The sequence below is a fragment of the Nomascus leucogenys genome, chromosome 15 (assembly GCF_006542625.1).
Source record: "Nomascus leucogenys isolate Asia chromosome 15, Asia_NLE_v1, whole genome shotgun sequence".
Lineage (NCBI taxonomy): Eukaryota > Metazoa > Chordata > Mammalia > Primates > Hylobatidae > Nomascus > Nomascus leucogenys.
In genome coordinates, this window is record NC_044395.1 from 21,619,341 (window position 1) to 21,637,500 (window position 18,160).

An 18,160-nucleotide genomic window follows, 5' to 3' on the forward strand; every position below is an offset into this window, starting at 1 on the left:
GTATGAAGTTCATGATGCTTTATCATATAGACGACGCTGCAACCACCACTGTCTTCCAAAAACTCCCCTACAGAATGTGGTTATTTGGAGGCTGCTACATAAGAGCCATGCAAATAATGTTCAGGATTATTCTCACTCCTCCAGGGAATAGAAATGTTGAAGAGACTGGGACTGAAATTCTAGCCAATCTTCTGTGTAGAGGATGGTTAGTTGTGCATCTGAGATACTGGGACACTGAATGGATCTTTGGTTTTTCATTGGCAAATATTTGGAAGTAGTCCCATCAACAGTCACAAAACAAAGTCCCCTTCGAGAGCTAGATGAAAATTTGGAAAAACCTCAGCGTATCTCCGACACTGCCTTAATATCTAATACTCATGGTTTTGTCTTCCTTTACCTTCCACATGAGGGCATCTCATTAAACCATGAGTACAGTGTCACTGGAATCAAAGCAACAAAGAATCGTAACTCATCATTATTGGATGGTCTGGTTAATTCAGGTCTCCTTCCCTCTCTTTTCTTTGTTTAGCTTGAATTGTTTGCATAGTTGTCCATATTGTTCTGGCAAAGAGATGGAATTTTACATGCTTTAACCACATATACGACAATCCATTTAACTTATACTTGCAATGTGCCACCTGGGGGACAACATATGAAAACAAAAATCTCAAGATGACTCTTTTAAAAAGTAGAGATCATTCATGATCTCTATATTCAAAAAGAAATAATCTATTTTGCTTCAAGGTACAGAAGAAAATTAAGAGGTAATGTTTGGGCAATGAAATTATGAAGGTGGGTAGCTCAGTCATGGAGGGGAAGATTCATAGCTAGTTGTAAGGAGTCTGACACAAGTAGCCCCTCTCAAGGCAAACAGAGGTTTTGAGCTTTCCTCCTGAGTGTCTTGATGGCATGCAGACATTTGGCTTAAAACATACATGAAATAGGCACATTCTCACAGGTTAGAGTTTTATTTGTTGGTTTGGAGTCATAGCTTCCTCATTACCTTCATGCACATTCATGAACTACACACAAAGGAACCTCCAAACAGGTAAGCCATGCTTACTAACTGGCAGCTTGAAAGCAGGAGTCCACTAAGTGTTTGTGGCTTTTACTAGCTCCCCCTGCTCATCCCTGCTTTGATATATCCATGTCCCTAAACATGGAAAGGTCTATTAAAGAACCAAGAAAACAACCCCATTATTGAGACATCTCAACGAACTTCAAGTGATGAGTCAGTGCCAAATGCATTGGTCTCACCTGACGCCTGGCAGCCCAGGAGTCTGGCAGCAACACCTGCCTGTGCAGCACACTGGCCTCTGCTGACTCTGTGCCTTCTCTTCCTTGGGGCTTAGGGTATAACTAGGGCACAACTCCAGTGGTATGAGATCCTGCTGTGCATCTGCATCCCAACAGTATTACAGGACAGGGGTGCAGTGTCAGTGGTGCCATAAGCTGGCATCAGAAACCAATGCCACTGATTCTTGGGCTCAGTGCAAGCACACGGCTAAACTGGTGGTTGGTTCTGTTTACCTAAGTTCAGACAACCTTTGTGTCTTCCAAGAAATGGGAGTAAGAATTCAGAGAAGGTCCTTCCTAAGGCTCATCCTCAGTTCCTAGCAGCAAAAGGGTGGGTCTGTCATAGCAGTGGTAACTGCTGGCAGTATCCTCCCAATGATATCTGTTTTCAGGATGGGTCTAGGGGCAGCAGGATACAACGTGGGCTAAGTCCTCACTTCAGCAACTCTGGGAAGGTTATCAGGGCACAAAGAAAGACCATAATAAGTTATCTTTGGTGATAATATGATGTTCCCATATGTTCACCGCCTCATCCTGCTAAAGTTCTTGCAAAAGGCATGCTCAACTCTAAGAATATGCCATGGTTCTACTTATCTAAAAGAAGTTTGCCTTTTGATTCTTCAAACCTTAATTTTATTATATGATTGAGAAAAACTGACTTTTTGTACCACTAACAATGCCTACTGTTGTACCATTCATGACCTACTTGGAATGCAAAGATGACACCATCCTTTTCCAAAGGGCTTCTTGGAGTCGTGGTTACTTATCCATTTTGATACTATCAGACAATAAACAACGTCTGGAGACCTCTTTTTTGTAGTTAAAAATCTAAATTTAAATTTAAAATTAAAATTTCATTTTTAACATTGACTTTAAAAATATAGCTTCTGATATATATATATATATATATAGTCTCACCTTTGCAAGAACTGAGCTGGCAATGAATGAAAACCACTGTGGCCTTTGAAGTCCAAGACCCAGTTACTCTGATTCAGTATTCAAACTCCAGTTACTGGTTAGAAACTCAGAGGGGGGCCTCATCCCAGCCTTCCTCTCTTTAATGTAACTAAGCCAGCATTCATTTACTGATCAAATCCAGACCAGAGGAAACCTGGAGACTCAGTTGAACCACAAGTTAAAGATCAGGGGAAGATCCAGAAGGAAGGTTCCCTCATGCCCAGAGTGGCTCCTCTCGAACTTGCTTAGGGCATAGCTGCACGCCCAGAGCAGGTACCTGTCAGTCTGGCCTGATGGCTCCATCCCCCAACTCTGATGCCTTCGAGAGCTGGTTCATCCTGGTACCAACTCTGCTGAGGTAGGGGATTTGGCACTTGCTCAAAATCTCAGAACGCCTACATGTAGCTACTTAGTTTTTGCTGTTGCTGCAATATTTCTGAATGTTAAAAAGATAAGCTTCCTTGGGTACCTTTCAGGAGCTGGGAGCCTTTTTATGAAAAGACTGTACAGCTCCCTGAATACCTTTTCTTCTGTGTCTGCCTGGGTAACACCTCCCTCCGCTATTCTGGTTCAGCCTAGGAAGAACCAAATCTCAGGAGAAGGGAAGTTGAGAGGCATCTCTGCAGGCCAATGGGGTCAAACCACAGTTCATCTCTCTGTTACCCTTGTTCCCTGTGTCCTCTATGTACAGTTTACATGATTAAGGGGTGTCCTTCCAGTGGGGAATCTCCCCTTCCCTACCATGCATGGCAGAAGAGTTCCTACATTAGCTGGTTAGTCTTCCCCAAACAAGGAAATGCACACTGCAAGTAACTACATGCTAAAGAACAGAGCTGATCGGAACTAGAGATTTAACTCTGCAACGGCTGCCTGCGGGACATGCCCATGGCTCGGAACCAAAGTTCATGCTATGTTTTGACTATGGCAGCTGCTGCAGGAGCCTCCCTGGCCAGTCCTCCTATTCCCCTCCAGCTACCAAGCTGACAGACAAGAAGCAAGGAAGCAACTGAGCTCAATTCCTTTATCTCCTAAAAGCAAATATGAAAATCCTTTCAGGTTCTTTTTCCCTTCAAGGTATTTTGAATAGTAGCCTGGTGGGGCTGTGGTCACTTTCCCGGCATCCTGGCTGAAGGTGAGGCGGGGCTATAGCGTGTTATTCAGGGCCCATCTGCAGACTTCCACCATGCTTGGCTCAGCAAACATCATCTTTGCCGTGGGGTAATATCACACACAAAAATTAATAAATAAGCAACAATTTCCAAAGACACAGAAGTTGCATGCTCTAAAACAGGAAGAGTGTTAGCCTCTTGGAGTAACTTACAGACGTTAACAACAGCACAACTAGACTAAGGTCAGTGTGGTTAGGGCCCAGACAATATCATCTACTTCAGCCTCTAAGGGACAAAAAAGGGACCGGAACTAAATTAAGAACTAGAACTAGCAGATGTTAACGCTATGGAAACAGGTAATGAGGTATGAAGAGGCACTTACGTGGAGGAGGGCTATCTGCATTTCCCATGGATGGAACACAGACGAAAAGAAAAGACAAGAGACAGACCCAAGAAAAAAAAATAAGATGTAAAAGAAATGAATAGAATCCGCAGAGCACATGGAGCTGGAAACTCAAATTATCAAATTACTTCAAATCCAGAGAAAGAAGCCACTCCTGTAGAAGGAAGATAAGACAGGCTTTCCTATTTCTGGGAAGACGTAAGGGTAATGGGTCCCTTTGCAGGCCCCTGGCTTCAAAAAGAAGGAAGCAAAGGATTCTCCCAGGTACATTTTAAATCCAGGGGTCAGAGAGCCCAGGGAACTCTGTGAACACTCAGAAATTTAGTTTTATGGTATCTTCTTTATCTGGGTGGACTCAGGAGCTTCCCAGGGTAGTATCTCTGTCTGCAAAGGGGTATGACAGGAGCAGGGCTTGCCCAGAGCCTGGCTGCTGGTGGGAAGGGAGGGCAAAGTGGGATAGGCGTAGTTTAAAGAAAGAGGGAACGGCAGAGGAAAACCTAGAGATACATCCCTGAGTGGAATCAGGGGGAAGCAATTGTCTTGAAAGAGGCCGTGAGGAACGTTCTTGCTATGGGAGGGAGAGGAGCAGAGAAGGCCAAGGCCAGGGCCACCTCTTCCCCTTGGCTTTGCTGGGTTTCTGCTGCTGCTCACATATTCTACAGCAGTTTCCATTTGTCTCTGACTTAATATCTCTGCTGCATCAAAGATCCCACAATGCATTATGTGAACTGTCACCATCTTTACCCTCTTCCTGCAAGTCACAGGGTGCTTAGGGCTTCTGTGGCCTGTCAAAAAGCAACTTTCCCAGATCCTTTGACAACTCACTCCTGGTTTTCTCCCCACTTCCTTTAATAGTGTGTTGGTGCCTCCCTCCCGGCTGTTATTCTGACAAGCTGGACCGGCTACTAGGACAGTGTCCCCAACCCCTTGGAGAAAGAGAGAATGAAGGGACCGTGTGTTAGCTGTCACTGAGAACCAGAGAACTAGGAGGTGAGGCCTCCAGGAGCAGAGGGATCTGAAAGACAAAAAGCTGTGGTCTGAACAATGACATGGGCCAGCTCAGGGTCCCCCGCTGCCCCCAGGGAGAAGAGGGTGGGCTGGGAAAAGGTGGGCAGCTGGCTTTACTTACGGACTGGCTGCGTCTTGAACTCGGAGGCTGCGCTGATCTCACCCAGCCCTTTGCCATTGAGTGCCGCCAGCCTTACGGCGTACGTTGTTTCAGGCTTCAGGCCCACGATGGTGACGATGCCCTCCATGCTGGCTGTTATAATATGGGAAGGATGACAAAAGAGTCTATTGTTAAAATCGTGCAGCCGCTCTGGAAAACAGGAGGCAGGGTCCTCAAAAAATTAACTGTAGATTTATCATTTGGTCCAGCAATTTTATTTCTGGGCACATTCATAGAATTGAAAGTCGGGACCAAATGGATACAGATACCTGGCTATCCATGTTCACAGCAGCATCATTCACAATAGCCGAAAGGCAGACACAACCCAAATGACCATTGACTGATGAATGGATACATGAAATGTGGCATGGACATACAATGGAATGTTATTCCACCTTAAACAGGAAGGAAATTCTGACACGTGCTACAACATGGATGAACCTTGAAGATATTATGCTAAGTGAAATAAAATAAGCTAGCCACAAAACGACAAATGCCATATGAATCCACTTATATGAGGTACTTAGAATAGCCAACTACATAGAGACAGAAAGAATGGTGGTTGCCAGGCGCTGGGGGGAGGTAGCGAATGAAGAGTTAGTGTTTAATGGGGACAGAGTTTCAGTTTGGGATGATAAAAAGTTCTGGAGATGGACGGTGGTGATGGTTATGACTTAATGCCACTGAAATGTACACTTAAAAATGATGGAATGTAAAATGTATGTTATGTATATTTTACAATAAAAATAACTAGCATTGATCTTTAAAAAAAAAAAAAGTCTGGTGGACAGATAGTGACATGAGATCAACCTGCCACAAAATTGGTATGAGATTTCAGAGGGAAGTTAGGAAGGCGAAGTGATTGCTTTCTTCTGGCTCCAATCCTGATTACCCAGCAGCTCCTCGTGGCCCCCTGGCTCCCCCAAGAAGCTGAAGAAGTGATGGAAGCTTTCTGGCAGAACTAATTCTGAGTAAAACTGCATTGGACTATGTCTCTGAATGCCCGTGATACTGATATCCCAGCCCACTTCCAATTCCACTCGAATTACCACATACGAGACCAGGATTAAAAATTTGTACAGAAACAAAACATACTTTACTGAGTTATTCCAATTAAACCCAAAAGGGGGAGTCCAACATAAGCACACACCATCCTCAGATGATCTGGGCTCAGAATCTTCACACTGCAGTAATCCAAGGGTCAGTCTTTTAGTCTTTAGCTTGGAAAGCTAGCACAGGACTGATTTAAGGGCAGACTTATCCTGCTGGCTGTGCTTATTTGATTACTATCACAATTACAGGACAGTCAGTCCCTGAGTACAGATATCCAAGCAGGACTGGCCGAGTGTCGGCAGAGAACCTGCAGCACATGTAACTCAAACGTGCAGAGTAGGGTGGATTGGACTCATCTGGCCATGCTCAGAACCTATGCACTGGACTCATCTAGCCATGCTCAGAACCTATGCAGTGGACTCATCTGGCCATGCTCAGAACCTATCCACTGGACTTATCTGGCCGTGCTCAGAACCTATGTACTGGACTCATCTGGCCGTGTTCAGAACTTATGCACTGGACTCATCTGGCCGTGTTCAGAACTTATGCACTGGACTCATCTGGCCGTGCTCAGAACCTATGCACTGGACTCATCTGGCCGTGCTCAGAACCTATGCACTGGACTCATCTGGCCATGCTCAGAACCTATGCACCGGACTCATCTGGCCATGCTCAGAACCTATGCACTGGACTTATCTGGCTGTGCTCAGAACCTATGCACCGGACTCATCTGGCCGTGCTCAGAACCTATGCATTGGACTCATCTGGCCATGCTCAGAACCTACGCAAGGCTCCTGCCTGGCATGTGGCAGAGATGCCTTCATCCATCCTGGAAGGGTCATGAGAACCAGGCTCTGAAGCACAGAGCGTGGGTTGGGGTGGCAACAGGGGCAACAACTCTACAGGCAGATGTGACTTTGACCTAATTCTGGAGGTGGAGTTCCCGATTCTGTAGGAACATGCCCAGGATGGCAGGTGGGGACATCTGAGTACCGAGGCACTCATGATCCCAAAGGAAACACCAACTCATCCAACTCACCTTCCTTGGCATCATACCACTTGGAATGCCATACTTCTTCACCCACTGCTCTCCACTCAGCTTTGTATTTGAGGATGGGCACCCCACCTGTGGCCTCTGGTTCATCAAACTGCACCTGGGCTGTGCTGGAGTATGGCTCCACCTGGTCGATGGATGGTGAAGAGGGGGTGTCTGTGGGGAGGACACATATGGAGACTCAGGTGAGCCCAGTTTGGCCCAAGACCATTAACTCTCAGTCACAAGGCACATCTCTGTCATTTCTGCTCACTCTCGGGAATCCTGTCACTGTATCCTGTCCTCCTGGCCCATCTCACCAGATGCTTCTCCCCCAACATGCCCCATGCACTGATCCAATGGCTCCCAGCTTCCCAACCCTCTGGCTTTGCTGACCCTGGCCCTTTCTTCTTCCCAATATCCTGGAATCACTCAAGTACACAAATTGGGCTGGCAGGGGTAGGTGGGGGGTTGTGGTAGCTGCTGTAAGGGACACTCACCTGCTTGAACAAGGATGAATTCCAAGGACTCCTGCCCAATGCGGTTCACTGCAGTACAGTTGTAGTTTCCAAAATCATTTTCAGAGTCCGGGGTCACCTTTAGAAGGAAGAAGCTATTGGGTTACAAGTGTCCCATGGGATGGTCACAGACTCAGATCTTTATTTACTGGATTAAGTTAGTAAAAAACAGAAGTAGTAAAGTATAAATCATTAGCTCCAGCCCAGCCTTAAACAAGAGAAAAGAATAGCAGAGGGGCTCATGGGAGAGGCACATTCAGGGAGGGGACTGGTAGAGTGTGCGAAGGGGAGCTGAAAAGAGGCTCAGTGTCTTCTCTAGCCCATGCTTCCCTGCTCAGGATGTGCCAGAGAAGCAGGAGAGAGGACTTGAGCTGCATTTTGGAGCTCACCTAGAGTCAAACTGGGCTTTCTCTGCTCTGCCCCACCCCCATCCTGACTCACCTCCAGATAGCTGGCAGAGGGGGTGTTGTAGATCTTGATATTGCTGTAGTTGGAGCTTGGCAGCAGCTGGCCATCCCGAAACCATGAGATCGTGGCACTGGGATAGGCAAATACCTCGCAGGTGATGTTCACCTGGTTCCCCTCCCAAGTGTACACAGCCACAGGGCCCTGTAGCTTTGGGGCATCTGCAATAAATAACAATGACTATCAGGATGACTGCCATGATCATGAAGCCCCCATATCCTGTCTCCTGGCACTGGGAAGGCAGGTGTGCTCCAAAGGAGAGCCAGTGCCTGGTATAGTGGAGGTCAGGGCCATTCTAGAATTCCTGTGCATAGCATGGGAAGACTCAAGGGCACAGCAGCCTTGTAAGAAGCCTGGAGATGGTATGTAGGGGGTGGCTTGGGAACAGAGCTCTGAAATGGCCCAGGGCCAGCTGCAGGGAACATGAGCAGAACACATAGGGTGCACGTAGGTCCTTGGTGCTGTTTCCTCTCTCATCCTGATCTTGTCTTGCCCCTCCCTCCCCCACGTCCTTCCCCATTTATTCCTCACATTGCACTTCAAGGTACATGGACTGGGAGTCCTGGCCGATGGTGTTGCTGGCGGTGCAGATGTACTCTCCGGCATCAGTGTACTGGATGCTCTTCAGGGTCAGCGACGACACACGGGCATGGCTACGCACCACCATGTGCCCATCCAGAGTCTGCCGGGGGTGGGGTGGGGGGGGAGGGAGTGTGTCAGAGCCCAAGGCAGGGTGGAGGGCAACAGTGCTATGGCAGGATGGGGGCTGGGAGACTAGGCCATCACTTGTCTGTGACCCATCTCACTTCCTCTCTCCTCTCTGTGTCAATGGCTTTCTTACTTTAGGTACCATCTAATGGGGGAGGCACTGGGAAGCAGCATGAGAACCTGGGAGTATCCGAAACAGAAAATGAGACTCAGTTATGTCAGGCAGCCTGATGTAAGTACCAAGGTTGGTTTGGTGCTAGGTCCCCCAAGATGACTTCGTTTGGGATGTCTAAAATGGAAGCAAAGCCTCTGGCCAGCAGATATTGCAGCAGCAGCAGCAGCAGCCCTACCTCCTGAGATCCTGGGAAACCTGCACTGCCAGCCTGTCCTTTCTGTCTGCCCACTTGCCAGTTCCATGATGCATGTACCTGTAGCAGGACATTCCAAGTGCCCAACGTAAGAAATTATTAAAGAAATCCTTATTTCTGCAGATGCCTCTTTCCTGGATGCTTAAAAGTGAAATAATCCCATGTAAAAACAAGCCAGACAACTCAAAGATCAGGAGCCATTGCACTGGAAGCAAGAGTAACTGGGTTCTCTCTCCAGGGACAGGCTTGCCCAGAGAGTCCTAGGCAGGTCTGGGATCCTTGACACCTTGGCCACCACCATTTTACAGTCCTTGATACAGCAATGGGCTTCCTAAATCTCTGGAATTATAATGATTGGTCAAAAAGAGAATAAGCACATGGTCCTTAGGCAATGGGAACTGGAGTATTTCCAAGGGGATTTTCCCCTTGACATTCTAAGTAAAATGGTTGCTGGCCCAGGAAGTGTCTAGGCATGTGGCCTAACTTCAGATCCTCAGGAAAGTTAGTGATCTGGAGAAAGGGTCTTGTTCTGTGTAGGCTGGGCCCTCTTGTCTCCAGTATATGATGTTATGTAGGGATGGACAGGAGGTTATATTCTGCACCTGGCATCTGCCATCCCATGCGTTGGGTCTTTAAAGAATGACAGAAAAATTGGCTTCAGGTCCTTTGGATATGCTGGTTTGGGACCCTGAAGCCCAGAACTGCAATGTCATACAGCAGCCAGATTAGGAAGCTCACAAGCAAGGCATCACTGGCCTTGTTCAGCAGCCTCAGCAGATTTACCAATGAGAAGTCCCTTGGACCATCACTGACAGATCTAGTCTATTCCAGTCATCTGAGCCCCAACTAATTTCATGTCTGGAAGCTAAAAAACAACTCTAGCAAGAAGACAGAAGAGCCAAGCAAAGTCATGGCTGCCCATTTCTGCAAGTGCCATTCCTCCCTGGGATGAGTTCTCTGATCCTCTGCTTTGACCTATAAATCTGGGATGCTAGTTGGTTGAAAGATGCATCCCAGGAGATGCCACACATTAATGAGAGATGACAACAAACAGGTGTGGAGCACTTCACTAGAAAGCCTCGTGGCACCCAGTTTGTTGGAGATACTGGATTTTTGAGGGCTGACAGTGCTGATACATTCCAGGGCTATTTTCTTTTCTTTTTTTTTTAACTATACTTTAAGTTTTAGGGTACATGTGCACAACGTGCAGGTTTGTTACATATGTATACATGTGCCATGTTGGTGTGCTGCACCCATTAACTCGTCATTTACATTAGGTATATCTCCTAATGCTATCCCTCCCCCCTCCCTCCACCCCACAACAGGCCCCAGTGTGTGATGTTCCCCTTCCTGTGTCCAAGTGTTCTCATTGTTCATTCCACTTATGAGTGAGAACATATGTGTTTGGTTTTTTGTCCTTGGATAGTTTGCTGAGAATGATGGTTTCCAGCTTCATCCATGTCCCTACAAAGGACATGAACTCATCCTTTTTTATGGCTGCATAGTATTCCATGGTGTATATGTGCCACATTTTCTCAATCCAGTCTATCATTGATGGACATTTGGGTTGGTTCCAACTCTTTGCTATTGTGAATAGTGCCACAATAAACATACGTGTGCATGTGTCTTTATAGCAGCATGATTTATAGTCCTTTGGGTATATACCCAGTAATGGGATGGCTGGGTCAAATGGTATTTCTGGTTCTAGATCCCTGAGGAATCGCCACACTGACTTCCACAATGGTTGAACTAGTTTACAGTCCCACCAACAGTGTAAAAGTGTTCCTATTTCTCCACATCCTCTCCAGCACCTGTTGTTTCCTGACTTTTTAATGATGGCCATTCTAACTGGTGTGAGATGGTATCTCATTGTGGTTTTGATTTGCATTTCTCTGATGGCCAGTGATGATGAGCATTTTTTCACGTGTCTTTTGGCTGCATAAATGTCTTCTTTTGAGAAGTGTCTATTCATATCCTTTGCCCACTTTTTGATGGGGCTGTTGGTTTTTTTCTTGTAAATTTGTTTGAGTTCTTTGTAGATTCTGGATGTTAGCCCTTTGTCAGATGAGTAGATTGCAAAATTTTTCTCCTATTCTGTAGGTTGCCTGTTCACTCTGATGGTAGTTTCTTTAGATCCCATTTGTCAATTTTAGCTTTTGTTGCCATTGCTTTTGGTGTTTTAGACATGAAGTTCTTGCCCATGCCTATGTCCTGAATGGTATTGCCTAGGTTTTCTTCTAGGGTTTTTATGGTTTTAGATCTAACATTTAAGTCTTTAATCCATCTTGAATTAATTTTTGTATAAGGTGTAAGGAAGGGATCCAGTTTCAGCTTTCCACATATGGCTAGCCAGTTTTCCCAGCACCATTTATTAAATAGGGAATCCTTTCCCCATTTCTTGTTTTTGTCAGGTTTGTCAAAGATCAGATGTAGATGTGTGGCATTATTTCTGAGGGCTCTGTTCTGTTCCATTAGTCTATACCTCTGTTTTGGTACCAGTACCATGCTGTTTTGGTTACTGTAGTCTTATAGTATAGTTTGAAGTCAGGTAGTGTGATGCCTCCAGCTTTGTTCTTTTGGCTTAGGATTGACTTGGCAATGCAGGCTTTTGTTTGGTTCCATATGAATTTTAAAGTAGTTTTTTCCCATTCTGTGAAGAAAGTCATTGGTATGGGGATGGCATTGAATCTATAAATTACCTTGGGCAGTATGGCCATTTTCATGATATTGATTCTTCCTATCCATGAGCATGGAATGTTCTTCCATTTGTTTGTATCCTCTTTTATTTCATTGAGCAGTGGTTTGTAGTTCTCCTTGAAGAGGTCCTTCACATCCCTTGTAAGTTGGATTCCCAGGTATTTGATTCTCTTTGAAGCAATTGTGAATGGGAGTTCACTCATGATTTGGCTCTCTGTTTGTCTGTGATTGGCGTACAAGAATGCTGTGATTTTTGCACATTGATTTTGTATCCTGAGACTCTGCTGAAGTTGCTTATCAGCTGGAGATTTTGGGCTGAGACGATGGGGTTTTCTAGACATACAATCATGTCATCTGCAAACAGGGACAATTTGACTTCCTCTTTTCCTAATTGAATCACCCTTTATTTCCTCCTCTTGCCTGATTGCCCCAGCCAGAACTTCCGACACTATGTTGAATAGGAGTGGTGAGAGAGGGCATCCCTGTCTTGTGCCAGTTTTCAAAGGGAATGCTTCCAGTTTTTGCCCATTCAGTATGATATTGGCTGTGGGTTTGTCATAAATAGCTCCTATTATTTTGAGACATGTCCCATCAATACCTAATTTATTGAGAGTTTTTAGCATGAAGGCCTGTTGAATTTTGTCAAAGGCCTTTTCTGCATCTGTTGAGACAATCATGTGGTTTTTGTCGTTGGTTCTGTTTATATGCTGGATTACTTTTACTGATTTTCATATGTTGAACCAGCCTTGCATCCCAGGGATGAAGCCCACTTGATCATGGTGGATAAGCTTTTTGATGTGTTGCTGGATTCGCTTTGCCAGTATTTTATTGAGGATTTTTGCATCGATGTTCATCAGGGATACTGGTCTAAAATCCTCTTTTTTTTGTTGTGTCTCTGCCAGGCTTTGGTATCAGGATGATGCTGGACTCATAAAATGAGTTAGGGAAGATTCCCTTTTTTTCTACTGATGGGAATAGTTTCAGAAGGAATGGTACCAGTTCCTCCTTGTAGCTCTGGTAGAATTCGGCTGTTAATCCGTCTGGTCCTGGATTTTTTTTGGTTGGTAAGCTATTAATTATTGCCTCAATTTCAGAGCCTGTTATTGGTCTATTCAGAGATTCAACTTCTTCCTGGTTTAGTCTTGGGAGGGTGTATGTGTCAAGGAATTTATCCATTTCTTCTAGATTTTCTAGTTTATTTGTGTAGTGGTGTTTATGGTATTCTCTGATGGTAGTTTGTATTTCTGTGGGATCAGTGGTGATATCCCCTTTAACATTTTTTATTGCATCTGTTTGATTCTTCTCTCTTTTCTTTATTAGTCTTGTTAGCGGTCTATCAATTTTGTTGATCTTTTCAAAAAAACCAGCTCCTGGATTCATTGATTTTTTGAAGGGTTTTGTGTGTCTCTATCTCCTTCACCTCTGCTCTGATCTTAGTTATTTTTTGCCTTCTGCTAGCTTTTGAATGTGTTTGCTCTTGCTTCTCTAGTTCTTTTAATTGTGATGTTAGGGTGTCAATTTTGGATCTTTCCTGCTTTCTCTTGTGGGCATTTAGTGTTATAAATTTCCCTCTACACACTGCTTTAAATGCGCCCCAGAGATTCTGGTATGTTGTATCTTTGTTCTCGTTGGTTTCAAAGAACATCTTTATTTCTGCCTTCATTTCGTTATGTACCCAGTAGTCATTGAGGAGCAGGTTGTTCGGTTTTCATGTAGTTGGGTGGTTTTGAGTGAGTTTCTTAATCTTGAGTTCTAGTTTGATTGCACTGTGGTCTGAGAGACAGTTTGTTATAATTTCTGTTCTTTTACATTTGCTGAGGAGTGCTTTACTTCCAACTATGTGGTCAATTTTGGAATACGTGCGGTGTGGTGCTGAGAAGAATGTATATTCTGTTGATTTGAGGTGGAGAGTTCTGTGGATGTCTATTAGCTCCACTTGGTGCAGGGCTGAGTTCAATTCCTGGATATCCTTGTTAACCTTCTGTCTCGTGGATCTGTCTAATGTTGACAGTGGGGTGTTAAAGTCTCCCCTTATTATTGTGTGGGAGTCTAAGTCTCTTTGTAGGTCTCTAAGGACTTCCTTTATGAACCTAGGTACTCCTGTATTGGGTGCATATATATTTAGGATAGTTAGCTCTTCTTGTTGAATTGATCCCTTTACCATTATGTAATGGCCTTCTTTGTCTCGTTTGATCTTTGTTGGTTTAAAATCTGTTTTATCAGAGACTAGGATTGCAACCCCTGCCTTGTTTTGTTTTCCATTTGCTTGGTAGATCTTCCGCCATCCTTTTATTTTGAGCCTATGTGTGTCTCTTTACGTGAGATGGGTTTCCTGAATACAGCACACTGATGGGTCTTGACTCTTTATCCAATTTGCCAGTCTGTGTCTTTTAACTGGAGTATTTAGCCCATTTACATTAAAGGTTAATATTGTTATGTGTGAATTTGATCCTGTCATTATGATGTTAGCTGGTTATTTTGCTCATTAGTTGATGCAGTTTCTTCCTAGCCTGGATGGTCTTTACAATTTGGCATGTTTTTGCAGTGGCTAGTACTGGTTGTTCCTTTCCATGTTTAGTGCTTCCTTCAGGAGCTCTTGTAGGGCAGGCCTGGTGGTGACAAAATCTCTCAGCATTTGCTTGTCCGTAAAGTATTTTATTTCTCCTTCACTTATGAGGCTTAGTTTGGCTGGATATGAAATTCTGGGTTGAAAATTCTTTTCTTTAAGAATGTTGAATATTGGCCCCCACTCTATTCTGGCTTGTATAGTTTCTGCTGAGAGATCAGCTATTAGGCTGACGGGCTTCCCTTTGTGGGTAACCTGACCTTTCTCTCTGGCTGCCCTTAACATTTTTTCCCTCATTTCAACTTTGGTGAATCTGACAATTATGTGTCTCGGAGTTGCTCTTCTCAAGGAGTATCTTTGTGGTATTCTCTGTATTTCCTGAATTTAAATGTTGGCCTGCCTTGCTCGATTGGGGAAGTTCTCCTGGATAATTTCCTGCAGAGTGTTTTCCAAATTGGTTCCATTCTCCCCGTCACTTTCAGGTACACCAATCAGACATAGATTTGGTCTTTTCACATAGTCCCATATTTCTTGGAGGCTTTGTTCGTTTCTTTTTATTCTTTTTTCTCTAAACTTCTCTTCTCACTTCATTTCATTCATTTGATCTTCCATCAAGATACCCTTTCTTCCAGTTGATCCAATTGGCTACTGAGGCTTGTGCATTCGTCACATAGTTCTCATGCCATGGTTTTCAGCTCCATCAGGTCCTGTAAGGACTTCTCTGCATTGGTTATTCTAGTTAGCCATTTGTCTAATCTTTTTTCAAGGTTTTTAACTTCTTTGCCATGGGTTCGAACTTCCTCCTTTAGCTTGGAGAAGTTTGATCATCTGAAGCCTTCTTCTCTCAACTCGTCAAAGTCACTCTCTGTCCAGCTTTGTTCCACTGCTGGTGAGGAGCTGCGTTCCTTTGGAGGAGGAGAGGCGCTCTGATTTTTAGAATTTTCAGTTTTTCTGCTCTGTTTTTTCCCCATCTTTGTGGTTTTATGTACCTTTGGTCTTTGATGATGGTGACGTACAGATGGGGTTTTGGTGTGGATGTCCTTTCTGTTTGTTAGTTTTCCTTCTAATAGTCAGGACCCTCAGCTGCAGGTCTGTTGGAGTTTGCCGGAGGTCCACTCCAGACCCTGTTTGCCTGGGTATCAGCAGCGGAGGCTGCAGAACAGCGAATGTTGGTGAATAGCAAATGCTGCTGTCTGATCGTTCCTCTGGAAGTTTTGTCTTAGAGGGGTACCCGGCCATGTGAGGTGTCAGTGGGCCCCTACTGGGGGGTGCCTCCCAGTTAGGCTACTCGGGGGTCAGGGACCCACTTGAGGAGGCAGTCTGTCCGTTCTCAGATCTCAAGCTGCATGCTGGGAGAACCACTGCTGTCTTCCAATCTCTCAGACAGGGACATTTAAGTCTGCAGAGGTTTCTGCTGCCTTTTGTTTGGCTATGCCCTGCCCCTAGAGGTGGAGTCTACAGAGGCAGGCAGGCCACCTTGAGATGTGGTGGGCTCCACCCAGTTCGAGCTTCCCGGCCGCTTTGTTTACCTACTCAAGCCTCAGCAATGGCAGGATCCCCTCCCCCAGCCTTGCTGCCACCTTGCAGTTTGATCTCAGACTGCTGTGCTAGCAATCAGTGAGGCTCCGTGGGCGTAGGACCCTCTGAGCCAGTTGTGGGATATAATCTCCTGGTGTGCCGTTTGCTAAGACCATCGGAAAAGCGCAGTATTAGGGTGGGAATGTCCCGATTTTCCAGATGCCGTGTGTCACCCCTTTCCTTAGCTAGAAAAAGGAATTCCCTGACCCTGTGCATTCCCGGGTGAGGTGATGCCTCGCTCTGCTTCGGCTCATGCTTGGTGCACTGCACCCACTGTCCTGCACCCACTGTCCGACAGTCCCCAGTGAGATGAACCCAGTACCTCAGTTGGAAATGCAGAAATCATCCATCTTCTGCGTCGCTCATGCTGGGAGCTGTAGACTGGAGATGTTCCTATTCGGCCATCTTGGAACCGCCCCTACCTCCAGGGCTATTTTCATACATCATACACAAGTCTTTACCCATGAGTCTAGACTAGTGGCCTTGAGAGCATGGGGCCATCCCTGCAGGTATCTCTAAAGGGCTGTGCTGACCTGCTTGTCACTCCTACTTGTCCAAAACAAAGCAGGACTGAAGGCAGAGGGAACTTAAGGACAACCCCTGGCCTTTCTGGTGATCTCTGTGATATCAACCAGCAACTGAACTAAAATTCTTTGTAACACAGACCAGACTTGTCCTGGGGCTGCCACACAGAAACTTGGAAATTGAACCATACTCTTCTGGAAGTCAAGAGAACATTTCCATAAGGAAGAGATGTTGTAACAAAAGAGGCAGAGAAATGAATGTAGGCAAGAACAGGACCTTAACGACAACAAAGCAGGGGATATTCCAACTCTTTACTCAGAATAATCTAGAAAATGGTTGAAGAGAAGCTTAGAGAACAGTTGCGTGGACAGCCATACTTTTTTTTTTTAATTCTTATCTAGTTTCTTTCAGGAAATTTCTCCATGTGGAAATTTCTCCTGTTTAATGATGTCCACAGACCAGCCTTCTACAGAGAATTCTTATTTTGCAGTAGGCTCACTACAGATTTGATGATGGAATTATCTGCCAGATGCCCAGTTCTCCCTTTGAGGATACACAGATAGACTCCAGTGGCATTAGACTGTCTTCCCCTGAAATGCTTTTACTATGGCTCCTGCACAACTTCAGGGTGTGCAACCTACCAGCCATCCAGACAAAAAGTCATGCTGACCACCCAGGTTGCAGCAGAAGGAGCAGATGAGCTCTGGGCAAGTATGAAAAGATACTGATGACAAGAAAACTCCCTTTTTCCCCAAAAGTATGAAGGGTAATGATAATTATTCTTCTCATCAAAATGTTTTTGTCTCCCTCCTTCCAGGTAAAAGTGCTAACACTTTTAGAACTTACAAAATGAAATTGGCCATAACCCGAGCCTTCTTTTGCACTCATCTGAACTTATGGTCTTCATCTCCGAATGAGACAAACAGGAGAGAATGGAACTTTTGAGCTCTCGGGGCAGCATTCACTTGAAAGTCAATTACGTCCAAAGTAAGACACTCATGATAAGGACACTTCTGAAAAACGGAGTGAGGTGTCTGCTTTCATGGGAGTAAACCTATGACTTCCACTTACAATAATAATTCTCTTAACATCTCCTTAATGCTCCCTGATAAATCTCAGCTCCTCCTCAACCAGCTCTAAATGAGAATGACAAGGAAAGCTGTATGAGGCCAAGCAGAATGAGATCTGTAGCTGCTTAAGAGTGGCTGATAATTAACCATTCTCTCTCTTCCCCAATCCCAGTGGGTCCATGACTTTTGGACAATAAAGCACCCAACCTGTGATAGCACTAAGTCATTCCTGTGCCACAGGCAGGAAGCATCTCAGTGACGTTGTGCGCTTAACAGTCATCCCAATGACAGGGAGGAAGGTCTTATACACAGGAAGTTTATAATGAACTGAAGTTGACAGTGGCAGCCTGTTCATGTGCGGAAACTAAGATCAGTGCCTGGGGACAGGCAGTCAACTTTTAAATATTAAACAGCATATAAATATGTATAGCCTTGACCTGAACACATGCGTTCTGTGTTCTGAATAATTATCATTTCTGAAAGAATAAGAGGATAGATTTACCAAATTAAAATACAGAATCTATAGGATCATCATGTTCTGCATTTACAGCATTACACGATCAAAGGCCCATCTGGATAAAAGGCAAAGGCTACTTAAAAAAAGTCCTTAGAGATTAGATCCTTGAATCTCATCTGAAGTCTACTG

General features: G+C 44.9%; 1 protein-coding gene across 27 annotated transcripts in view; it reads right to left on the reverse strand.

Moving 5' to 3' along the window:
• NCAM1 (neural cell adhesion molecule 1) overlaps positions 1–18,160 on the reverse strand; it is a 323,782-nt gene that overhangs the window by 37,237 nt on the left and 268,385 nt on the right. For 16 of the 27 annotated variants that reach the window (XM_030829226.1, XM_030829220.1, XM_030829225.1 and 13 more), the window contains 5 exons: positions 8,534–8,684; positions 7,979–8,163; positions 7,520–7,616; positions 7,026–7,196; positions 4,895–5,026 (listed from right to left, as the gene is read on the reverse strand). In XM_030829226.1, the coding sequence (XP_030685086.1) occupies positions 4,895–5,026; positions 7,026–7,196; positions 7,520–7,616; positions 7,979–8,163; positions 8,534–8,684 (736 nt within the window). Of the gene's footprint in view, positions 1–3,744; positions 3,760–4,894; positions 5,027–7,025; positions 7,197–7,519; positions 7,617–7,978; positions 8,164–8,533; positions 8,685–18,160 lie in introns of all 27 variants that reach the window. The other 11 variants (XM_030829209.1, XM_030829214.1, XM_030829213.1 and 8 more) reach the window with 1 other exon arrangement.